The 24,523-nt window shown below is 42.2% G+C and overlaps 1 protein-coding gene across 2 annotated transcripts in view; it reads left to right on the forward strand.

Annotated features, from left to right (window-relative positions):
* Window positions 1–24,523, forward strand: part of LOC127578317 (monocarboxylate transporter 2-like) — a 117,604-nt gene that overhangs the window by 77,497 nt on the left and 15,584 nt on the right. For both annotated transcript variants that reach the window (XM_052030213.1, XM_052030214.1), the window contains exons 3-4: window positions 10,320–10,463; window positions 12,132–12,971. In XM_052030213.1, the coding sequence (XP_051886173.1) occupies window positions 10,320–10,463; window positions 12,132–12,971 (984 nt within the window). The remainder of the gene's footprint in view (window positions 1–10,319; window positions 10,464–12,131; window positions 12,972–24,523) is intronic.

Consider the following 24,523-nt stretch of genomic DNA (forward strand, 5'->3'; position numbering starts at 1 on the left):
CATGATTTCAGTTTCACAGGACCATGTTGACTTTGCCTGATAACCTTGATTTTTTTTAAGTGCCCTGCTATAACATCTTTAATAGTACCTTATAACATTTTCCTTATGAGAGCTGTTAATCTAAATGGCCTGCAATTTTCTGCTTTCTTTCTCAGAGTTATGTAGCAGCAAAGCAGGCCCTTCAGCCCATCTAGTCTGCACCGACCAGCAGGTACCCATTTAGACTAATTTTGCACCTATCTCATTTATTCTTCGCACTTTCCCTTCCACTCCCCCTATATTCTACCACTCACCTACACGCTAGGGGTAATTTACAGTGGCCAATTAACCTACCAACCAGCACAATGTAGGAGAAAACTGGAGCATCTGGAGGAATCTCACGGTTACACAGGAGAAATGTGCAAACTCCACACAGACAGCGCTAAAGATCAAAATTGAACCCAGTCGCTGGAGCTCTGAGGCAGTAGCTTGACCAAATGAACCACTGTGCCACCTCCTTTTGAAGAAAGGCAATTGGAAATGTAAGCTTCAACATTTCCATGATAAGTTATGCAATTATTTTTCAAATGCCCTCCTTCTGAAGCAATGCAGTCTTCCTTGGCAAGAGTAAGCATATCTGGTACTTTCTGTTCTTATTTCACAACTGAAGCATTTACAGTTTTTTGATTCTTAGCAAATGATTGGTGATTTCCTTTGTTTGCAAACAAATAATGCAAAACTATTCTTTTTCCACGGCATTGCTTAAGTGTGAGAAAAGGTGGGTCACATGGCTACCGACCAAAGTAAAATGAAAATATACCAGAAGAAATATTCCAAACCAAAAGCCTCTAATGCCAAGAAGGACACGGGCGGAGACACCACCACCTACAGGTTCCCCTCCAAATCGTCTACCATCCTAAACTGGAAAGATAGCTCTGTTCCTTCATTGTTGCTAGGTCTAAATCCTAGAATGCTTTATCAAACAGCAGTGTGGGAGGATCTTTACCAGAAGGTCTGCTACTGTTCAGGAGGGGTGTTCACCACCATCTTACAGCTTCATGACCTTACATCAGAACTACCCAGTGCTAACGCACAGCTTAAAAAGCTGGTTATCTGTAATTATTGAATTCATTATTGAGCGTGGTGTCATTCCTAGATGGCAAATGAGATGCAGTTCCTCACTCTTATATTGGGCTTTGTTGGAACAGTCTAAGAAGTAAAGGACAGAGATCAGAGGAGAGTGAGATGGAGACTTAAAGTGACAGGCAACAGGAAGCTCAGGATACCCTTGTGGACTGAACAAAGGTGTTCTGCAGAGTGGTCGCACAACTGATTTCTCCAGGGTACTGGAGACTGCAGTGTGAACATTGAATGCATCACTCTAAATTGGAGGGAGTACAACTTAAAACGTATTTGTTTTTGAAACATTTCTTCATTATAATGAAAGATCGTTGACCTCACTGCCTGATCTGCTGAGCACTTCCAACGCCTTCTGCTTTTATTTCAGATTTCAAGTATCTGCAGATTTTGTTTTGCTTTTCTGTCACTGAATATTTTGAGATATTTTAACATTAACAAAGAGGTGACAGGGTGTAACTAATACCAACAAGTGAAAAGGTAAACTTTGAGAAGTGTTGTGATTAGGTCTTGAACTTTTAGGGGTTTTCTTGCTGCTGTTCTCCCAGGACACCAATGCTCAATACAAGAGGGCATGGCTTTAAGGTAACGGATGGGAAGTTCAAAGGAAACGTCAGAGGGAGGTTTTTCACCCAGAGGGTGGTTGGTGCATGGAACGCGCTGCTGGGGATGGTGGTGGAGGCTGATACGTTGGGCAAGTTCAAGAGATTGTTAGATAAGCATATGGAGGAATTTAAGATAGAGGGATATATGGGAGGAAGGGGTTAGATAGTCTTAGGAGTGGTTTGAAGGTAGGCATAACTTGGTGGGCCAAAGGGCCTGTATTGTGCTGTATTGTTCTATGGTTTTATGGTTCAATTCCATATCGTAAACTTCCAGAGCAGCCTGTTCAAAATCTCACATCAAATTTTTGCCACTGAGGTCAGGAGCCTTTTAATGTAGCTGTGTCATCACAAGATACTAATCCCTGAGCCAAGACTGCAGTAGCCAAAGTGAGTCAGACCTTGCATTGACCACGTGCCAGCTTTACAGGATTTCCTGTAGTCAACCTTGTCAATTTATGAATCTGGGTTTGCAGCTAATGTAGGATCTGGCACTGAGCTTGCTAAATCCAGAGGGAGGAGCCACCTGTTAGAGGATTGATAAATTAAACCACTTCACCCCAAGTGGTTGCCTATTTGAGGCATAAATTGGATATAATTTTAAAGGATGCCGGGAAAAGACTGTTTTAGAATCACTGCAGAGAGTATTACCACCTTTTGGTGGAAAGAATTTGCTTTTAAATACAGAAAAGCTCTGATAATCCAGTCTCCTTGGCACTTTGGAAGTGTTAGACTAGCAGATCTTCCGGACCTTTGGATGTTCCTCATTTTAATACTCAAACACACTTTTATTTCTGAGGCTTTTATTCCTGGTGCACGGTCCCAACTAGAAACGTCAAGCACTCCTCCATCTCCACAGGTGCTGCCTGACCCGCTGAGTTCCTCCAGCTGTTTGTATTTTCTCCAGCTTATCTGCAGTCTCTTGTGTCTACACATTTATTTCACCTTTTCTTCATAGTACGTCTAAATATGATACATTTTCTAGTGAATCCTTTCAGTTCAAAGAGAGTGTGAAATATACAAGCATTCCAGATCCAGGTTCCAGCTTCAAACTTCCCCACCTTCCTGAGTCCTGGTGTTTTGGATCTCAACCCCAAGTTCAGCTACACACCCGGCTCAGAGTCCGAACCCTGGCTCTGGCCGCATTCCAGATGCCTAGCTTTGCCCACATACCACACTTGCACTCTGGACTCTCAGCTCACATTCTGGACTAATGAGTGAGCTAAATACTGGACCAGAATCAGGTTCATTATCACTGACTTGTATGACGTGAAATTTGTTGTTTTGAGGCAGCACCTCTTGAAGATGTCCGCCATGGTGGGGAGGGTTGTACCCGTGATGGAGCTGGCTGAGTCTACAACCTTCTGCAGCCTCTTTCGATCCTGCGCATTGGAGCCTCTATACCAGGCGGTGATGCAAACAGTCAGAATGCTCTCCACTGTACATCCATAGAAATCTGCAAGAGCCTTTGGTGACATACCAAATCCCCTCAAGCTCCTAATGAAGAAGAGCCGCTGGCGTTCCTTCTTCATGATTGCATCAGGATTTCCAAACAGATAAAATAAGATAAGATTTCTTTAATAGTCACATGTACGTCAAAACACACAGCATCTTTTGCGTAGAGTGTTCTGGGGGCAGCCCGCAAGTGTCGCCACACTCCCGGTGCCAACCTAGCATGCCCACAAATTCCTAACCCGTACGTCTTTTGGAATGTGGGAAGAAACTGGAGCACTCGGAGGAAACCCACACAGACACAGGGAGAACGTACAAACTCCTTATAGACAGTGGCCGGAATTGAACCCGGGTCGCTGGCACTGTAATAGCGTTATGCTAACCGCTACACTACCATGCCTTGTCAGATCATTGGAGTTTTACTGTAATACTTTAGATAACATCAGGACATCCCAAAACTCTTTTTATAGCAAAATAACTACATTTGAAGTGTAGTTATTGTTGTAAATTAGAAAAAAAGTGACAATTTGTGCAGAGCAAGTTCCCACTTGCATTTTACCTTTATCCTTCTTTCTGTAAGGTGAAGTGTGGTGACTCCCTGAAATTTTGCCTTGTATCATTTTCATGTGGCGCTGCCAAAACAGGGTTACTAAAGTGCAGCATTGACAATTCTAATGATTCTGTTTCCACTCGAATTCCTAATCAACTGTGAATTATTGAGTCAGGTCTGACATGTTATTTATACTGCATATTGTGGCACATACCCAATTTAGCACAATACTACTGACCTCACCTTGCTTTGAAAATTGTGCAGGGAAATCAGATCTGAAACCCACATTGCTGCGATCCATTTTAGAATAAACAGGCCATGTACTTAAGGAAGCAAACCATTTGTAGATCAGGATTACACTGGGGTAAGAATTTTATATCAGAGCTTTATGCTGCAGCCCTGTTGTATTGTACATTCACAAGTTAATCCAATAGAAAATAAACATTTAAACAAAAGCATTAACTTTAAAATATGTGCTGTTGTGCTTGGTGAAATTTGGCACTGGGTTGAGCAGCTGAATGTTAAAAACAGTAAATTTCGCATTTGCATAGATGGGAATTTTGTGAGAATTCTCACTCAGTGGCATTGGAACCACTGTGGTTCACAACACAAGAGGTAAGAGATAAGATATCTTTATTAATCACATGTACATCAAAATACACAGTGAAATGCATCTTTTGCGTAGAGTGTTCTGGGGGCAGCCCACAAGTATCACCACGCTTCCGGCACCAACATAGCATGCCCACAACTTCCTAACCCCTACGCCTTTGGACTGTGGGAGGAAACTGGAGCACGTGGAGGAAACCCACGCAGACATGGGGAGAACTCCTTACAGACAGTGACCGAAATTGAACCCGGATCGCTGATGCTGTAATAGCATTACGCTAACCGCTACAGTACCGTGCCTGCCCTACACGAAAGGAGACCATTTGGTACATCATGTCTTTTTCTGCTCCAGCAGACCAAATCTATACCTATGCCCTTCTGCCTCTCCTCATAGCCCCAAACCTGCCTCAAATATTCGTATTGGCTCCAATGTTGAGATTTTCTGTACAGGTGCCTCTGGAATGTCTTCCTACTTCTTGAACCATGGCTTCCCCTCTGACATTGTGATCTAAACCCTTTGACCGCATTTTGTCCACTTCCCATGCCATTGCTCTCAACCCCTCACGCCTGGGACAAAAAGATTGAGTTTCTCTGGTCCTTAACTTTCACCCTATCAGCCTTCGCATTCGACAGATCATTCTCTGAAATTTCCACCATCTGACACATCTTTCCTTCATCCCCCCCCCACCCCCCCAGGGAGATAATTCAGAAATCAGAGAGTCCCAGTGCAGGATTCCCTAAAGATTAACTTGCAGGTTGAGTCGGTAGTAAGGAAGGCAAATGCAATGTTAGCATTCATTTCAAGAGGACTAGAATATAAAAGCAAGGATGTAATGCTGAGGCTTTATAAAGTGTTGGTCAGACCACATTTGGAGTATTCTGAGTAGTTTTGGTCCCCATATCTAAGGAAGGATGTGCTGGCATTGGAGAAGATCCAGAGGAGGTTTAAGAGAATGATCCCAGAGATGAAAGGGTTAATACATGAGCAGTGTTTGATGGTTCTGGGCCTGTATTCACTGGAGTTTAGAAGGATGAGAGGGGATCTCATTGAAACTTACTGAATATTGAAAGGCCTGGATAGAATGGATGTGGAGAGGATGTTTCCAGTAGTGGGATACTCTAGGAACAGAGGGCACAGCTTCAGAGTGAAGGAATTTCCCTTTAGAACAGAGAAAAGAGGGAATTTCTTTATCAGAGACTGGTGAATCTGTGGAATCTATAAATTCGCCAATGATACCGCTGTTGTTGGCAGAATCTCAGATGTTGCTGAGGAGGTGCACAGAAGTGAGATAGATCAGCTGGTTGAGTGGTGTCACAACAACAGCCTTGCACTCACCGTCAGCAGGACCAAGGAATTGATTGTGGACTTCAGGAAGGAGAAGTTGGGGGAACACACACCAGTCGTCATTGAGGAGTCAACGGGGGAAAGGGTGAGCACTTCAAGTTCCTCGGTGTCAACATCTCAGAAGATCTATCCTGGGCCCAACACATTGATGCAATCATGAAGAAGGCATGCCAGCCGCTCTACTTCATTGGAATTTCGTGGAGATTTTGTATGTCACCAAAGACTCTTGGAAATTTCTGCAGGTGTGCGGTGGAGAGCATTCTGACTGGTTGCATCACCCCCACTATGGAGGCTCCAATGTGCAGGATTAAAAGAGGCTGCAGAGGGTTGTAGACTCAGCCAGTTCCATCACAGGCACAACCCTCCCCACCATTGAGGACATCTTCAAGAGACAATGCCTCAAGAAGGCAGCATCCATCGTTAAGGAGCCTCACCATCCAGGACATACCCTCTCCTCATTACTACCTTTGGGGAAGGGGTACAGGAGCCTGAAGACACACACTCAATGTTTTAGGAACTGCTTCTTCCTCTTCGCCATCAGATTTCTGAATGGTCCATGAACGCTACCTCATTATTCCTTTTTTGCACTATTTTTTAGGTGCAAGGTCATAACGAGATAGATTGTGAGGTCAAGAGTCCATCTTATCATGCTAGGGAACCATTCAATAGTCTTATAACAGTGGGATAGAAGCTGTCCTTGAGCCTGGTGGCACGTGCTTTCAGGCTTTTGGATCTTCTGCCTAATGGAAGAGGGAGAAGACAGAATGTCCAGGGTGGGTGGGATCTTTGATTACGCTGGCTGCTTTACCGAGGCAGAAATAAGAAGAGTTGGAAGAGTTTCAGTGCAGAGTTGGTTTCCAAGAAGTGGTGATTTGCTTGCAATATGATCTCTTCTACACTAGAGAGCCAGGTGCAGAATGGGTGACTGTTCTGTGGCTCTGGGCTTCCAGTTGCCTATTATTTTGATTCTCCATCCTGCTCCTCATTCTGACTTTTCTGTCTTTGTCCTTCTGCTTTTATCCTATGAGGCTAAGATAGATTCAGGAAGCAGTGCCTCATCTTTGGATTGGACATGTTACAGCCTTCTGGAATCAACAGCTGGTGGCAATGTGCCCAGTTAGATGGATGGATTGATGTTTCAGCCTTGTGTCTTGCTTTTCCAACATTCAGTTTATTCCCCTCTCCTGGTGATCTCAGATTTATCTCCTGCTTGTACAATCAATATGTGCACCTACTTATTTTACTTACCAGCCTCCAACAATCTCTTCTAGCTAACATCACTGCCACTTGCATCATTTAACCTCTTCTGCTCTCCCAACTTTACAGACCTTCTCTTCAATTCTCTCCAATCCCCTCCTTTTCTCTCCCTCTGAAAGCTTTCCTGATTCTGATGAGAGATGATCGACTTGAAACCTTAGCACTGTTTTTTCTCTCTCCACAGATGTATTCTGACCTACGGAGTATTTCTCTTTTATTTCAGATTTCCAGCATTTGATGTGTTTAATTTTTGGCTTCCAATCAGCTGAGACAGTGTGTCCGCAATTTAACTGGTGAAGTTTCACACTCATCCACTTGCTACAACACAAGGCAAAAATTAGACCAGCAACTTTGTGATGGTGTAAGCAGTTTTCACAAATAACTCCCTTGCTCAACTCTCCTGCATCAGGGTTTATGTGCAGTTCAGCCAGTTCAGCAGATTGTGTGAAACTACTTAAGGCTGCACCATTAAAAAGTTGGTGGCTGACCTCTGTGTCTTTCCTTTAAAGGTGCAATCACTCTTAGTCTCGAACCATTTATTCCAATAATTTAGAATCAATCTTGAACCATTTGTGTCTGGGCTTTGCTAGTGTCATGGTTACATCATTGGACTAGTAATTATGAACCCCAGTGGGCTGTGAAAAGTTGGCTAAGTAGGGGTATGGAGGCATGCCACACTCCACCACCAATAATCACCTTAAAAAAAACCTTAAGTCTGTGGATGCCCACACACTCAGCATCCCATATCATTAAGGACTGGTTTGTCTGTCCTTCAAAACGTAGTCAAACTTAAATTCCTGGCACATCCCTGTTATGTCTGAGCTGATAACTCACAGAACATAAATTCAAATTTTACTCTGGAAGGTTAAGAATTCTGTCTGGAAATTAAAGAACTTGTGTCTCTAATAGTGGCCATGTCAAATTGTCAAAGAAAGGCAATTGTTTTCTCTTTATGCCATCGAGGCCTGTTCTGGTCTACATGTTCCATGGTGAAGATGTTAGTTGTTCTGTGAAAGAGCCTAGCAGGTCACTCTATTTTATTAAGCCTCTAACTAGTGATCAAGGCAACCCATTGTCAACTTCTTATGGGTAATAACTGCTGGTCTTGCCAGTGACATCCACATCATAAGACTGGATGATGTCCCTGGTGCTGAAAGTATGGACTTTATTTCCATTCATCAGTTGTATCATTGTCTTGTACTGTACATGACATCCCATAGGTGTCATCCAATGTTGTTCGAGATTTAAAACATCATACCCCAACTATTTTTTCTGAATGAGGCAAAGCTTTAATTGGAGCATCCTTATTCTTTATTCCTGTTCGAAATCTGATCCAGGGGAAAAAGATGCAGCACAAGGAAAATGCAAGGTAAAGCTATGCTAAGCCCGGATTTGAGCAGATATGCAACTGGTGAATGGTCATTAGAAAGATACTTCTCTTGACGGTATTTCCATTTATCAGTTAAAAATGAGACTTTGTGCTCATTATTGTGAGGTGGTGAAATGGTCACTTTACTTGACAAACAATCAGAGTTGGAGACCGTTGATGTAGAGACATGAGTTCAAATATCACCATGGCAGCAAGCAACTAGATAAATATGGGAATTTGGAAAAAGTTAGTTTCAGCAACAATCGCTATGAAACGATTGGATTGTTGTTAAAAACTTGACTTATTCGCCACTGTCATTCAGGGAGGGAAATCTGCCTCCTTACCCATCTGTGCTACAGGTGACAGCAGACCCACCAATGTGCCTGACATCTCACTGACTCCTCTGTTCAAAAGCAATTAGGGATGGACAATAAATGTCAGCATTGCTAGGGATATCCGCATTCTGTGAATGAATAAATTAAAAATATATGTATTTAGATTGTCTCTGTAATGAGCATTAATTTTGAATGACTGAGACACTGATGGGATTTTGGCCACTACAGAACCAGGTTTTAAGTAATGAAACTCAATAGTAAAAATATCAGAAATGGGAGCATTATCTCGCAACTTCCTGAAGGGCCAGAGAGCACACACAGTTTTGTTCAATCTCTTCTCTGAGGTCGGGGAAAAAGATTTTCCTGTTATTCTTCCAATGCACACACGTGGTTCTTGGTCTCCGAATCCTCAGAGCTGGACTCTTCTCAGTAGTGTAACTCCTTCACTTTAAACTCACTGGGATTATGTGCGCTAAGTTCTTCTCATTTTTTTTTTGAGGGGGCGGAACGACATGCCTAAATGAAGCAAGGTCTGGTAAAGAGAACCATTATGCAGGTCAGCCCTAATCTATTGGCAGGATAGTCTCCAGGGGATGAATGGTTGACACCTGTTGTTATTCACCACAGCTCCCAAATAGGAGAGCTGGCTCTCCACCCATCTTTCTGCTTGGGAAGCAAAATAATTTCTTGTTGGCCGGGAATGAGGCGTGACAATAAAAATAAGAGCATAGTGCATAAAGTAGAAAGGATTGCATTTGCAGCATATATAGTGTTTTTCACATCCCTTTTCTCAATGCCCCACAGGACTTAACAGCCCATGATGTTTAAAGTCGTCATTATAGTGCAGAAGACACAGGTTTCAATTGTGCACAGCAAGCTCCCACAGAGGTCAATGTCAAAATGATCAGATAATGCTGATTGGCCTGTACAACTACGGATGTTTCCCCTGTAGTTCTTCGGAAAAATTTCATGTGGCCTTTCTGTGTTCATCTAAAAAAAAACACTGGGAGCCCTAGGTTTATCTTCCTACTCTAAAATTCAGCACCTCCAACACTTATTCAGTATTACACTGGAGTGCCTGGTTAAATTTTTGTGTTTAAGTCCCCTGCAGCGGGACTTGAAGCTGTAACCTCCTGAGTTGAGTGTGCTACGAATTGAACCAGAGCTGTCCCTGGAGCCCTGTTCCTGTTGACATTCACGTCTCTGGCATATTGAGAATTTGATGCGGGAAAGAGGTGAGGGTGTCTCTCATTTGGCCCCGACAATGATATCAAATAGGCAGTCAGTGAGAGTCTAATCAAGTAATTGAACTGCACAGTAAATGTAAATTCTACTGCTACAGGGTTTCAAACATGTACCACTGGATCACGAGTCTAGGCCTTTGGATATTAGTCCAGTTGATTTGATTTCAGTGGGATAATTCTCCAATTAATATGATTGAAATGGTTTCCACATAGAACATAACATTAAATATATCCCCTGTTGATGCTTCAAAAGCTACTCAACCAGCTCAATTTCACTGAACATGGTGAAAAATAATTGAAGACATTTGGTTTGATGTATGATTTTGCATTTTCTTGAATATTCATCAAGACTATGAATAATTTGTACTGGCTTTGAACAGCGGACAATCTTTTTTCTTGTGAAGGAATGTGACTTCTTTCTCCTTTCTCTTTGCTCCCTGCAGGGCCCATAAGCAGTGTCCTGGTAAACAAGTATGGATCCCGTCCCGTGATGATTGGGGGAGGATTATTATGTTCAATTGGAATGATAGCTGCGTCATTTTGCAATAGTGTTCCTGGGCTTTTTATGTGTGTGGGCTGCATTACAGGTGAGTAGTGGCAACATTAGTCAAAAGACATACTTCATTCATGCTGATGTATTTCTCCAGAGTGGTTGCTAGAACATTTCACCAACAGTATCAATCTATGTCTTGATTAATATTTACAATTGAGAATGTTCTTGTTGGCTCTGGACAGTGAGAAAACCCAGGCAATTTCTGCCTAACTACCCAAATTGTCTCGAAGCATGATTGCCATTCTTAAATGACAACATATATGGAACAGCGATAGATTAAGAGGGATTGGCTTTTGAACAAAAGATAATATTGCAGTAGAGAGTTAAATTAAAGGATGAAATTTGAATAGAGAAAATACAGAATGGTTTAATGGAAGAGTTAACCAAATATAAATAGGCCAAAATATTAGACCTTGTTTTAATATTGTTCCTGCGAATATAAGGCATAGGAGGAAGAACTCCATTGGTCTGCACCTTTATTCAGTCAAAATAGAATTAGTAGTTAGTTAGTTAGTTAGTTTAGTTTATTATCATATGTACCAGGGTGCAATGAAATTCCTTGCTCGCTTGAAGCTCACAGAGTAAACAGTATACAACCATAAATACAGCGACAAGCGCAGAACAACATAATGGTGCAAAGTATAGTACTGTAATCTGAAGTAGTGCAAAATGAAATGCTACAGTGACAATAACAGAAGACGTAGAATTAAGGATTCGGTCACAGCATCATCAGGAAGGGTATGTGAAGGTGGTGATTGGTTCAGAAGTCTGATAGCAGTGGGGAAAAGTCTGGCCATCTGAGCTTTCAAGCTCCTGTATCTACTCCTAGAAGATAGAAGAGAGAAAGAAAATAGAAGCGAGACAGATATTTGAGAGTGAATAACTTGCAGAGCTATGGGGAAAGATTAGGGGAATGGGGCTGAGGGGCGATAACAGTTCAACAATTATGTGATTCTATAACTTCTACTTCAACTCTATTTCCTGTTCTTTTCTTACATCCTTTGTATCCCTCAGTGTCAAACATTCCTCACTGAAGAATATTACAATCCTTATTTTTAGTTTGTGGAGAAACGCCTAGCTGTAAATGAAAGAGTTGCATGCTGGCTGGTAATTAATGGGGCGAAGGCACAAGATATAAGGAGCAAGTCATTATGGGGTAAAATGTTGAATTGGTCGCTAGTGCTGGAATAAAGGTCATATTGGCGCATTGGGGCAAAAGTATTCCTGACATGCTTAAAGTTTGCACCGAACCATTCAGTCCGCACCAAACCCTCATCTGACAGACAGAACATTTCACCAAAAGACAGACAGAAACAGTACAGGGCAGTCTGAAGCTGCATGCACATAGATCCAGAAATGTGATTTAACCCTCCCAGACTTTGTCTCGTTCAGCAGAAGTGACCAAGAATTCATTTTCACATCTGACGTCCAGTAACTACTTCATAACAGTATCCTTTCCAATTCCAACCCAATCCCTTTTGGCTCTGTAGTTAGTAAGTAAATCAAGGGATGTGGGATTAGTGCAGAAAAGTGGTACTGAGGTAAGAGACTAGTCGCGATTTTATTGAATGACAGAACAATCATGATGGTCTAAATAGTCTACTCCTTCTTCTATATCTTAATGTAAGCAGTACATATTTTACTGATTTTTGTTCCCAGTTTACAGGTTTACAAATGCATTGTATTCCTTATATTTTTCCAGGTCTCGGACTGGCTTTCAATCTTCAGCCAGCCTTAACTATGATCGGGAAGTATTTTTACAAGAAACGTCCCATTGCTAATGGAATCGCAATGGCTGGTAGCCCAGTGTTCCTGAGTACCTTTGCACCTCTGAATCAGTACTTGGTCAATGTCTTCGGTTGGAGAGGCAGTTTCTTTATCCTGAGCGGCATACTGTTGAACTGCTGCGTGGCCGGATCCTTAATGAGGCCACTACAACCTAGAAAATCCACCGCCGCGAAAGATGCCCAGCTTACTGCTGTAAAGAAGGATGAGAGCAAAGACGTGGGTGATGGCCTGTTGCAGGAAAAGAAGAAAAAGAAAAGTGTCTTTGACGTAATTAATGAGCAACTAGATCTGAGCCTCTTCAAACATCGGGGATTTCTGATCTATCTATCAGGCAATGTCATAATGTTTTTTGGCTTCTTTGCCCCGATTGTGTTTTTGGCTCCTTATGCCAAGCACATGGGAATAGATGAGTATTCTGCAGCATTCCTGCTTTCTATTCTAGCTTTTGTAGACATGTTTGCAAGGCCCAGCATGGGGCTGCTTGCAAACTCCAGATGGATCAGACCAAAGATCCAATATTTCTTCAGTTTTGCTGTCTTCTACAATGGCTTCTGTCATGTCATGTGCCCATTGGCGAGCAACTATACAGGCCTAGTGGTCTATTCAGTTTTCTTTGGTTTTGCCTTCGGAATGGTGAGTGCTGTTCTTTTCGAAACTCTGATGGACCTGGTTGGTGCCAAGAGGTTCTCCAATGCCGTGGGACTTGTCACCATTGTAGAGTGCTGTCCTGTACTTCTGGGACCACCACTGGCAGGTAGGAATCCTATACTGTCGATTTTTCCGAAAAGTCACTGTAGCCCATTGAGTCTGCCAAGTTTGTCCAGTAATTTCAACCATTACTTATTCTTAGTATTTTTAGGAAGAAAGAAACTGAAGGAAGTAGGGGGTGGGAAGAATCATAATAAATGATACAAATTGCAGAAAGTAGATACAACAAGCAAAATTAAATACAAACATATAACAGAAAAGAAGGCATGGAAAAATGAAGGTTTAGAGAACAGGTAAAGGGAAAGTGGGAATATATGAAATCATAACTCTTTGTTATTCTATTAATTCAAGTTATCGGGTACACTTCCAATAGGTTTTATGCAGTTTTATTCTAAACATCCACAAAGGTGTGCAGATGGTCCGGCACGATCTATCTAGCCTGATCTGACATCTATTATTTAAATATTTAAAGGTACAGGACATTTTCTAGGGGGACTATCTCCACGCTTCCAAATTCCAACTGAAAATCAAAAACCTGCAGACGCTGGAAATCTGCCATAGAAACAGAAATTGCTGGAAACACTCAGCAGGTCAGGCAGCATCTGTGGAAAGAGAAATCATTCACATTTTAGTCTGGGAAACTTCATCAGAGCTGGGAAAGAAGTTTTGGAGTATAGCACAATGGTAAATGTTTGTGAATCTAACAAGGTATTCAGACTTCATGGTAATTACAGTTCATTCAGATTCAGGTCTCAGGGAACTATAGCGTCAGAAAGGTATGTGCCAAGAAATGCATCCTAGGTGGCTAGTCCTTATCGATCAATGTGGAATGGAATGTACCTCAGATAACCTGCTGACACGAAACTAATGTGTGTTTAGCGTGACTGCTCAGACATGAATTACAAGGCACAGGAGCATTACTATCTGCTTTCTGTGACATGGACCTTCAACTCTGATCCAAAGTCATTCTCTTTCTAAAAGTTGAGGTTTCATTGCTACCATATCATGCCTAATCCTTTAAAATATTGAACCACCTGGGAACGTTTGTGATTTAACCTGCACAGTTAAGAGATAAGTTTCATAAAATAAATGGATTTTAAAAGGAATGAACACATGAGCCAGTGGCATACGTACTTTGAAAATAGGCATTGCATCTGTTATTTATATTGTTGATTCTCACATCTAGCTACTACAACACAGAAGGAGCCAGCAGCCCATCCAGTCCAACAAAAAATTTCCACCAGTCCTCTTCTCCTCCTTATTTCCCTGCAACCTTGCAGCTTCCTCTTTTTCACATGCCCATCAACTCTCTTTTGGTTCTTTTGACAAAGCTACTTAAAAAAGCTACTTAAACTAGAGGTAACTTACGGTGGCCAGTGGACCTCCTTTGGGATGTGGGAGGAAACCAGAGCATCCCAGGAAAAAACACGAGGTCACGGAGAAATGTGCAAACTCCACAAAGGGGTCAGGGTCAGTGAGGCATCAACACTAAGTGCTGCATCACTATGATGTCCTGCTACTGTCAATAGTTTATTTTATGGAAGTGACATGTCTATGCCCTGAAATAGGCTCTCCTTAATATTCAACAAAAAACAGAAATACTGGAAGAACTCTGCCAGTCTAGCGGTACCTGTGGAAAGATTTTGGGTCAGTGATCCTTTGTCAGAACTGGGGAGAAACTTGTTTTCCTTTATTAAATATTCTTTGAGTTTACATAGAACATAGAACACTACAACACAGTACAGGCCCTTCAGCCCACGATGTTGTGCCGACATTTTATTCTGCTCTAAGATCTATCTAACCCTTCCCTCCCACATAGCCCTCCATTTTTCTATCATTCATGTGGCTCTTAAATGTCCCTAATGTATCTGCCTCCACAACCTCTGCAGGTGGTGTGTTCCATGCACCCACCACTCTCTGTGTAAAAAAAAAAACTTACCCCTGACATCCCCCTTATACCTTCCTCCAATCACCTTAGAATTATGTCCCCTCGTGTTAGCCATTGTCACCCTGGGAAAAAGTCTCTGACTGTCCACTCGATCTAAGCCTCTTATCATCTTGTAAGTAGTTTTACTACTTTCAAATTATGATCTTTTCAAATGATGAGTGCAGTCACCCTGCTTCTCTCCTGCTCAGTGGAATAATACAGGAAATTTAGGAAAAGCAAGCAAGGCTGTTTATGCAACAAACATACTAATTTGTGCTTTAACCCAGCAACATTCTGAAGGTTACCTTCAGTTTAATGTTTTACCATTTCTAATTCAATGAGGTAGCTAACTGCAGCAGTTTGTCATACCACCACTTTATCTCCAATAAATTTGAGTGGACTTTGACTGACTGTCATTTTTGAATGACAGTCGTCTCACATTCCCACCCTCACATTGATAATACAGGGGCTGAATGTCTTCAAGTGCAGCATGATATTGGGGGGACGCAAAATGGATGAATGCACCCATGAAGCTAGGCAACTGAATGCATTTACTCAACTTCAGACACTGCAACTCTTACTGTATCCATTGTATATGTGCAGTTATATGTGGGCGTATCTGTGTATATGTCAGTAGGGGTGTGTGTGTTTGTGCACGTTTTCAGGATGTGTGCGCGTTTGAGTGTGTGAAAGAGTATGTTAAAACTTTTGCTAATCATCTACTTGTGATTACTTTAGTAGAGCAGCAATAAGCTCTTTATAAACATCTTGCAGCATATTTTAGTTAAGGTGCTGAAACTAGCTGTGTTTATATCACATCAAAACACAGCAAACCATCTTGAGGCAATTCATGTGATTGCTATCAAGTTGATACCTAGTCATATAAGGAGGTGTTATATGACCAAAAGCATCATACAGGTAGGTTTAGGGATGGGGAGTAAGAGGCAGGAAAATGTGCGTCTTGGGGCTGAAGCTGCTGAAGGCACAGCTATCAATCATGGACTAATTACATTTGGGGACGGCCAAGAAGCCAGAGTTGGAGAACAGATATCTCAGAGGTTTATAGGGTTGGAGGAGCTTATGAAGGTGGGAGGGATAAGGCCATGAAGCAACTTGAAGACTCCTTTACTATCCAGACACTGCCTTAACTTGAGCTAATAGGGTGGCAATGTGGTGCAGCTACAGCAACCTGGGATCGGTTCTGAACGAGGGTGTTGTCTGTGTAGAGTTTGCGGACCTCTCCTTATGGGACTGCCTAGATTTCCCAGGTACTCCAATTTCCTTCACCCCTACCCCCCCCACCCCACCCCACCCCACAAAATGTCCCCGTGCATTAATTGGCTCCCGTAAATTACCCCTGGCGACTGGAAGAATTAGGGCACATTGATGGGCATGTGAGAGAGAATAGGTTTCAAGGAAATATGTGGAGGAATAAAACTGATAGGAATACACTGAGAGCCACATGGACTTGATGGGCTGCATTGTATTGGTATTGGAATTGGTTTATTATGGTCACTTGTACTAGGGTACAGTAAAAAAACTTGTCTTGCATACTGATCATACAGGTCAATTCATTACACAGTACAGTTACATTGAGTTAGTACAGAGTGCATTGAGGTAGTACAGGTAAAAACAATAACAGTACAGAGTAAAGTGTCACAGTTACAGAGGAAGTGCAGAGAAAGGCCTCCTTATGGTGCTATGAAAATAATATACCAATATTAATTCATATCCAAAACACAATTCAGGTCAGCGAGAATAGGAGGGTTGAATGGGAGTTGACAAGAGCCATAACACTGAAGCAGAGTTTTGATAACCTTAGTAGGCAGAATGAAGAAGAGTTTTGGATAGTCAGATCTTAAGCTAGCAAAGGCTTTGGTGAGCCTTCTAGTAACAGAAACTCTGAAGCATTGATGGGGTCGGCCAGTGTTGCAGGGGCAGAATTGCCAGTCTTACTGATAATGCACACATTGGATATGCCATTTATCTTGGGGTCAAATGCAGCACCTAGGTTACAAATAGTCTGCTTCAGCTTCAAATACTAAGGGGAGGGATGGAGTCAATGGGTAAGCAACGGAGTTTTTGACAGGGGTTGAAGACAGTGGCTGACAGAACAAGGTTTGATCCCACATCAGTACTACCCCGTGTGATTCTAAACTGGTAACCTGGTTTATTATCGTCACATGTACCAATGTACAGTGAAAACCTTTGTTTTGCATGCCATCCCTACAGATCATTTCATTACAACTGTGCATTGAGGTAGTACAAGGGAAAACAGAAACAGAATGCAGAATAAAATGTTACAGTTACAGAAATTGCAGTGCAAGCAGACAATAACATGCAAGGCCATAAAGTAGATTGTGTCCATCTTATTGTACTGGGGACTGTTCAATAGTCTTATAACAGTGGGATAGAAGCTGTCCTTGAACCTGGTGGTACATGCTTTCAGGCTTTTGTATCTTCTGCCCAATATGGGAGGGGGGGGGGGGGGGGTTGGTGTGGTTTGGTAAGAGAGAATGTCTGGGGTGGGTTCAGAATGCTCAGCACCTTTTTGAGTTTGCATGCCTTCCAGCTGCCAGAACATTCAAGAGCAAAAATATATCAAGGTCCGTGTAACACTGGAAGCTTTTTTGTGTCACTCATGCCATAAATTTAATTTTCTTGTAATAATGACATATTTTACCTTTGATATAACTCTTAATAGTTTTAGCTGATGAGACAGACGGCAAACCAAATTAGAAAATGAATCTTTTTCTGATGCCTGGTGTATATTGCTGAGCTTTGAAACATAATGCAATCTGTTGGAAACAGAAGAGGTTTTGCAAGGGACTGCTTTTATATTGGTGGTGTGGGAAATCTCACTGTCTATACAGTAGGAGCTGATGCTGCAGCTGGGGTTGTAGCTTTGCAAACCAGATCCAGAAAATGAAAGAAAGACCTGCATTTACGTAGCACCTTTCATGGCATCAACACATCCCAAGTTGCTTTCCAGCTGAAGAAACACTTCTGTAGTATGGGCCCGCCCCAGGTTATGAACTCCTGCCTTACAGACAGCCCGTACATCCGAACAAGCATTTGGGAGACCAGCAGTATAAATGGGGATGGATTTTCCGAATGCTGCGGGGCTGTAGGCATCTTCTGTCAGGTGGGAATGGGGCAATTCCGCATGCCTTCTCTCCCCACAGGCCCCCGGAGGCTGGGTGGAGATGAGTGGAGCCGGGAGCTTTGAGCAGACTCACTTGCCCACACACCGAGTCAGTGAGACCGCCATTCTTCCTGCACCTTCTCGCTCTCCTGTCACCGCTGTTTCTGTTTATTTCCCACTTACGAACAGTTCAGCTTACAAAAGTTCTCAGGAATGGAACCTTGTTGTAACCTGGGGACTTCCTGTATAGCTGCTGTTGTGGGAAACAGTGCAGACTAATTGTGCAAGCTCCCACAAACTGCAATGGATTAGATTAGATTAGTTTATGGTCATATACACCATGATGTTGCTCGCATGAAGCCCACAGAATCAACAGTTTATGTGGTAATATTGAATACAAGAATAAATACAGCAATGAGCACAAAACAACAGATTGGCGCAAAGTATAGTAATTCAATCTGAAGCAGTGTAAAAACAAATACCAAATAACCGAGAGAGGTAGAGTTAAGGGTCTGAGAATGTGGCAGCACCACCAGGAAGGGGACTGTGAAAGAGGTGATTGGTTCAGGAGTCTGATAGCTGTGGGGAAGGAGCTCTTCTTGAGTCTGGTCATCTGGGCTTTTAAGCTCCTGTATCTTCTCCCAGAAGGTAGAAGAGAGAGAAGGTTACATAACATTAGTTTTGGGTTATTGGTTGAGGAAAAGGTATTGGCCACAGCACTGAAGGTTTCTTGCCATGGGATCCTTTATATGCAGCCCAGACCGTCAGGACAGCTCATACAAGAGGTAGCATCTCCAACAGTTCAACAGTCCCTGCATCATCTCCTCAAACCAGAATGTGGTTATGTTATGTTAACTGGTAGCATGCGCAATAGAATATTCCTTATCTTCCCCTTTGCCTTCCAGTGTGAAGACGTGCCCAAGTCTTAATGGTGCCTTCTGAAATCTTAGAATTCACAATGGAATAGTGTCTCAAAGCTGTGCCATAAAATATTGTCCTTGAAAGTAAATGGGGGCCACTGTCCTTGCACGCAATTTCTAAGCTCATGTCTTCCACATAAAGGTGGAAATTTGACCCTCTGTTAATGTATCTGTCATGTCAAGACAAAGCCACTGCAGGTAAGTAATGCTGAAAGTGCCAGATTGCAAAATGGCACACCTGGCCTAATAATGCTAGTGCAGGATGATCAATTTGCCTGACACCAGCACAGCAACAGTCATGAATTCTTTTTGACTGTAACTGTACCTGGGTATCTGTGCTTGACCTCCTCAGGTTCTCTCTCAACAACACCATCCCATGACTCTTTCCACTCCTGCAGGAACAGTAGTGCAATGGTTACATTACCAAGGAAGTAACCAAAGAGCTGGATAAACAATTCTAATGTATGAGTTTAAATTCCACCATAGTAACTCAGGGGTATTTAAACCAATCAAGTAGAAGTTAGTATTTTAAAAGAAAAGTAGTCTGAGTATGGGATATAACTAGGAATTATAAGGGAGGACTCTGGTGCATTGACACATAGATGCAATTGTAAGGAAAGCACATCAGCATCTTTACTTCCTTAGGAGGTTAAGGAGGTTCGGCTTGTCACTGACCTCTCTAACAGACTTCTACAGATGTATTGTTGAAAGTACTCTGACCGGTTGCATCGTGGTCTGGTACAACAATTCAGATGTGCAAGAACGTAAGAAGCTGCAGAGAGTAGTGGATTCTACCCAAAACATCATGGGCACATCCCTTCCCAACATCGGTAGTACCTACAGGAGATGCTGCCTCAAGAAGGAACATCCATCATCAAAGATCTCCACCACCTGGGCCATGCCACATTCTCACAGCTACCATCAGGCAGGAGGTACAGAAGCCTGAAGTCCCACACCACCAGGTTCAAGAACAGCTACTTCCCTTCAACCATTCTGTTCTTGAACCAACCAGCAAAACCCTAATCACCAGGACCACTTTGATCACTTTGCACTAAAATGGACTTGGTTTTTTTTTGTTCTAATTGTGTTCTTTCTTGTAAAAATTGTGTATAATTTATGTTTAATTTATGTTTTTCTTGTGAATGCTGCTTATCTGATGCTATGTGCCTGTGATGCTGCTGCAAGTAAGTTTCTCATGGCACCTGTGCACACGTGTACTTGTGCATATAACAATAAACTCAACTTTGACCTCTAAGGTATGGTTACGTAAGACTATTTTGTGACCAGTCTGTGACCCAGCTTTCCCAATTTTATACACCAATCCCCAGCGTGCAGAGGCTTTTCAGAGGCAGTTAAGAATCGACCACATTGCTGCGTTCTGGAGCCACATGAGATTTTCTTCTCACCAAGACATCTATAAACCAGGTCAGGTCAAGTCAAGTCAAGTATGGTGAGGTACAGGTACAATGAAAAACTTGCTTGCAGCTGCATAACAGGCATGTTGGTACAGACAACACACAGAATATAAGTTATACATAAATTATACAGGACAGGGGAGAGCAAAAAAAATTCGGTGCAAAAACAAGACCTTAGTGCAAATAAAAGAGACCAGTCTCCAGTCGTGCAAGAGGTGGTCCATAGCCTTCCATTGCTGAGGTAAGGTTACGGTTGTGCAGGTTAGTTCAAGAACATGAATATTGTGGGACTTCAGACTTCTGCACCTCCTGCTCACCATCTAGTAATGTCACAGTTGTCGTGAAAGCCTCCGGTACTTTACTTACCCGCAGGGATTTTGTCCTGACATGAGACATATGTCACCAGAGGGTCAAATTTCCATCTTCATGTGGAAGATATGAGCTTAAGAATTCACATGCTTGTGTGCAAGGAGAATTGGCCCCATTCATGTTCTGTACTTTCAAAGATCATATTGTGCCGTACAGCTTTAACGCATCATTCCATTGTGAATTCTAAGATCCAAGAAGGCACCTTTGAGACTTGGGCATGTCATCATACTGGAAGGTAAAAGGGGAAGATGGGGAATATTGTATTGCTACTTTGAGGGTACTACAGTATTGATGATGGCTTCTTTAAAAAAAGAATCCAGAATTTTTAATTAATTCCGACTGGAACTCTCCAAATGAGGGCAAGACCAAATGTAAAAAGACATAATTAAAATCTTTTTTTTTATAGGAATTCCCTATCTCTATAATTGCTTCAAATCTTACAGTCTTCTGCATCTTTCCAATTCTGGTTTCTTGATCATTCCTGAAATTAGTTTCTTCACTATTGGCCACCATGCCTCCAGCCACTGCCCTGGGCTCAGGAATTCCCTCCTGAAATTTTTCCACCTTTCTGTCTCTCTCTCCTCCTTTTTGATGCTCTTGAAAACCTACCTCTTTATCGAAGCTTTTGATCTTTTGTCCTTGCATCTCCTCAGGACTGTGCCAGATTGCCTTGGATAGTTTTTCTGTAAATTCCCTTGGGGTGTTTTGCTATGTTAAGGGTACTAAATGAATACAAGTTGTTGCTGCTGTTGCAATGACAGAATAGCACTTTAGATGTTTCCAGCTTGTACATTTTGACCCAGTTGAAAGTTGACTGAACTGGGTCAGAGGATGTCACTTTGACACAGTCATATAGTAGGATGCTAGAGTTCAAACTCTGCACCAGCTGGGGAAAAACACAACTTGACAGAGCTGTGGCAAGGAATGTCTTATCCAGTGCTTGAGACAGTTAATAGAACGATAAAACCCTAAAGTTTCTAACAATTCCAGTAAAGTAATTTGAATGTGTGGATATACTTGCACATTTTATCAAGGCAAGCAACCCACCAAGTCACTCATTGAGCCTTATTTCACGGCGTTGTATAACTGGAAGTACTAAGGCCAATTTAAGTAATGTACACTTCCATTCAGTCTCTTAACATTTATAAAACTCTGCAAAAAATTACAATCACACATCTAAGGAGGAATTCCTTTGTGTGTCATCTACAGCAAAAGTTTAATAATATGTTAGAGCTAATATTGGCTAGAGGACACGCATAATACTACTGTACTAACATTTATTTGAACAAGTGCTTCATGGGCTCTAAGAATGCCATCTTGTGGTTATGTTGTATTAATATGCTTTTTCCATGCTGATAACTTTTTCTCTATATTTTAATTAGTTTTCTTCCTTTCATTTTCAAACTATAAATGCATTTTGAGGTGGAAGATAAAAGGGCTAGGTCCATAAAATAATATACTGGGAATTATATATTCATTCACTCTGAAAACTCACCACTGAAAACTGAAACTGTGCGACTGTTTAGTCAAATTTGCTACCATCATTGAAGATCTTGCCCCCAAAACACCGCAACACCTCAGTTGCAGAATTATCACAAAGCTCAGTCTACAATTTGTAGTCTGCATGGACTTCAGTAAAGCCTTTGACAAGCTCCCGCATTGGAAACTGGTCCATGAGGTTAGAGCCCATGGGATCCAAGATTGGCTTGGTTGGAGGATGCAGAGGATAATGGTGAAGGGTAGTTTTTGTGACTGGAAGTGTGTGACCAATAGTTTACCACAAGGATTGGTGCTGGGAGCCTCACTGTTTGTTTTATACATTAATGATTTGGATGTGAATATAAGAGGTTTGATTCATAAGTTCACGGATGTTAGTGGTGCTGCTGATAGTGAGAAGGATTGTCTTAGGATTCAGGAAGATATTGATCATTTGGTAAGGTGGGAAGAGCAATGGCAGATGGAATTTAATCCTGATAAATGTGAGGTGATGCACTTTGGGAGGATCAATATGAATAAGGAATACACAATGAATGGTAGGGCCCTCGGGAGTATTGAGGAACAGAGGTCCAAGGATCCCTGAAGCTTACAGCACAGATGGATAACATGGTAAGGAGGTCGTATGGAATATTTACCTTCATTAGCCAAGGCGTAGAATATAAGAGCAGGGAGGTTATCGTACTGCTACATAAAACATTGGTTCGGTCACAGTTGGAGTGCTGTGTGCAGTTCTGATGCCACAGTACAGAAGGACGAGATTGCACTGGGGAGGGTGCAGAAGTGATTCATGAGATTGTTGCCTGGGATGGAAGGTTTTAGTTCTGAGGAGTGACTGGAATTGGCAGGGTTTATCTTCCTTGGAGTGGCTGAGGAGGGACCTGATAAAAGTGTGCAAAATTATGAGGGGATTAAATGGGGTAGGTAGGAGGAAACATCTACCCTGTGCAGAGATGTTAAAACTAGAGGGCATAGGTTAAGGATTAAGTGGTTTTGAGGGGATCTGAAGAGGAATGGAAGCAGTTACTCTCATAATATTTAAGTAGTATCTGGACAAACCAAGGCATAGAAGGACTTGGACCCAATGCTGGAAATTGGGATACTTGGTGATCAGCATGGGTATGGTGGGTCAAAGAGCTGCTGCTGTGCTGTTTGACTCTATGTCATAGAGTCATACAGCATGAAAACAGGCCCTTTGGCCCAACTGGTCCCTGCCGACCAAGGTACCCCATCCAAGCTAGTCCCATTTTTCTGTGTTTGGCCCATAACCTTCTAAACCTTTTCAATCCATGTACCTGTCCAAATGCCTTTTAAAAGTTGTACCTGCCCCAACCACTTCCTCTGGCAGCTCATTCCACACAGAAACTACCCCTTGTGTAAAAAAAAAGTTGCCCCTCAAGTTCCTCTTAAATCTTCCCCCTCTCACCTTATACCTATTCCCTCTAGTTCTTGATACCCCAACTCTGGGAAAAAGACATTGTATTCACCTTATCTATGCCCCTCGTTCTGAATCCATGACAATGTTGTTGTTGAGATCTACACACGCTAGTAGATATTATAAACCTGCACAGTGAAATTTCTATGCAAGTTATTGCAAAATCACAGTCCTTTGGATCAAAATTATATAGAACATAGGAGGCAGAAACACGAAGGTGGTTACTTAATACATTGGCAGAGCACAGCTAATGCATATTGTATAAATCATGTGAACTTCCCTTTCATGTTGAAGGGGCCCTCTAAAGCCCTCACTCACCCTTTCTGCACTTTGGTTGTAATAAGCTTGTAGAACAGATGTGGTGAGCCACAGGGAGCCAACCTCTTTACTAAAAGCCTCATCCTTTCAGATTGCACACCGGCGATTGTTCCAAGTTGACAGACTGCTCCTGAAACTGAACCAAGGCACAAAGGTTAACAATAATGGTTCAGTCTCTGTCTCCACTCAGTACTCCAGCCTTGAGTACCAAGGAGTTAGGATGATGCACGCAGTTGCATTGCATATCTCAGATATGGATCTTCAGGCTGCTGGCTCAACCAATTTGCTGACATATTTTGCAAATGTATTCTTGGCATGCGGGTGAGACTAATAACAGGACCTTTATTACACATAGTTGTCCCAAAGGGCATGGCAACGTAGTGTTTGTTGCCAAACGAAACATTCAGAGGTCTGGTCTACTGATCAGGAGATTTGAGTTCAGATCTCATCATGAGAGACAGAGAATTTATACTTCAACAATTAAATAAATAGAAGGGGGCTGTGTGGAGTGGGAAAAGTGGAGGAAGTTATGGAATAACGAGGAAGGGAAATTTGCCACTCTTACCTGGTCTATT

This window comes from Pristis pectinata, chromosome 15 (assembly GCF_009764475.1).
Source record: "Pristis pectinata isolate sPriPec2 chromosome 15, sPriPec2.1.pri, whole genome shotgun sequence".
In the NCBI taxonomy this organism is placed as follows: Eukaryota; Metazoa; Chordata; class Chondrichthyes; order Rhinopristiformes; family Pristidae; genus Pristis; species Pristis pectinata.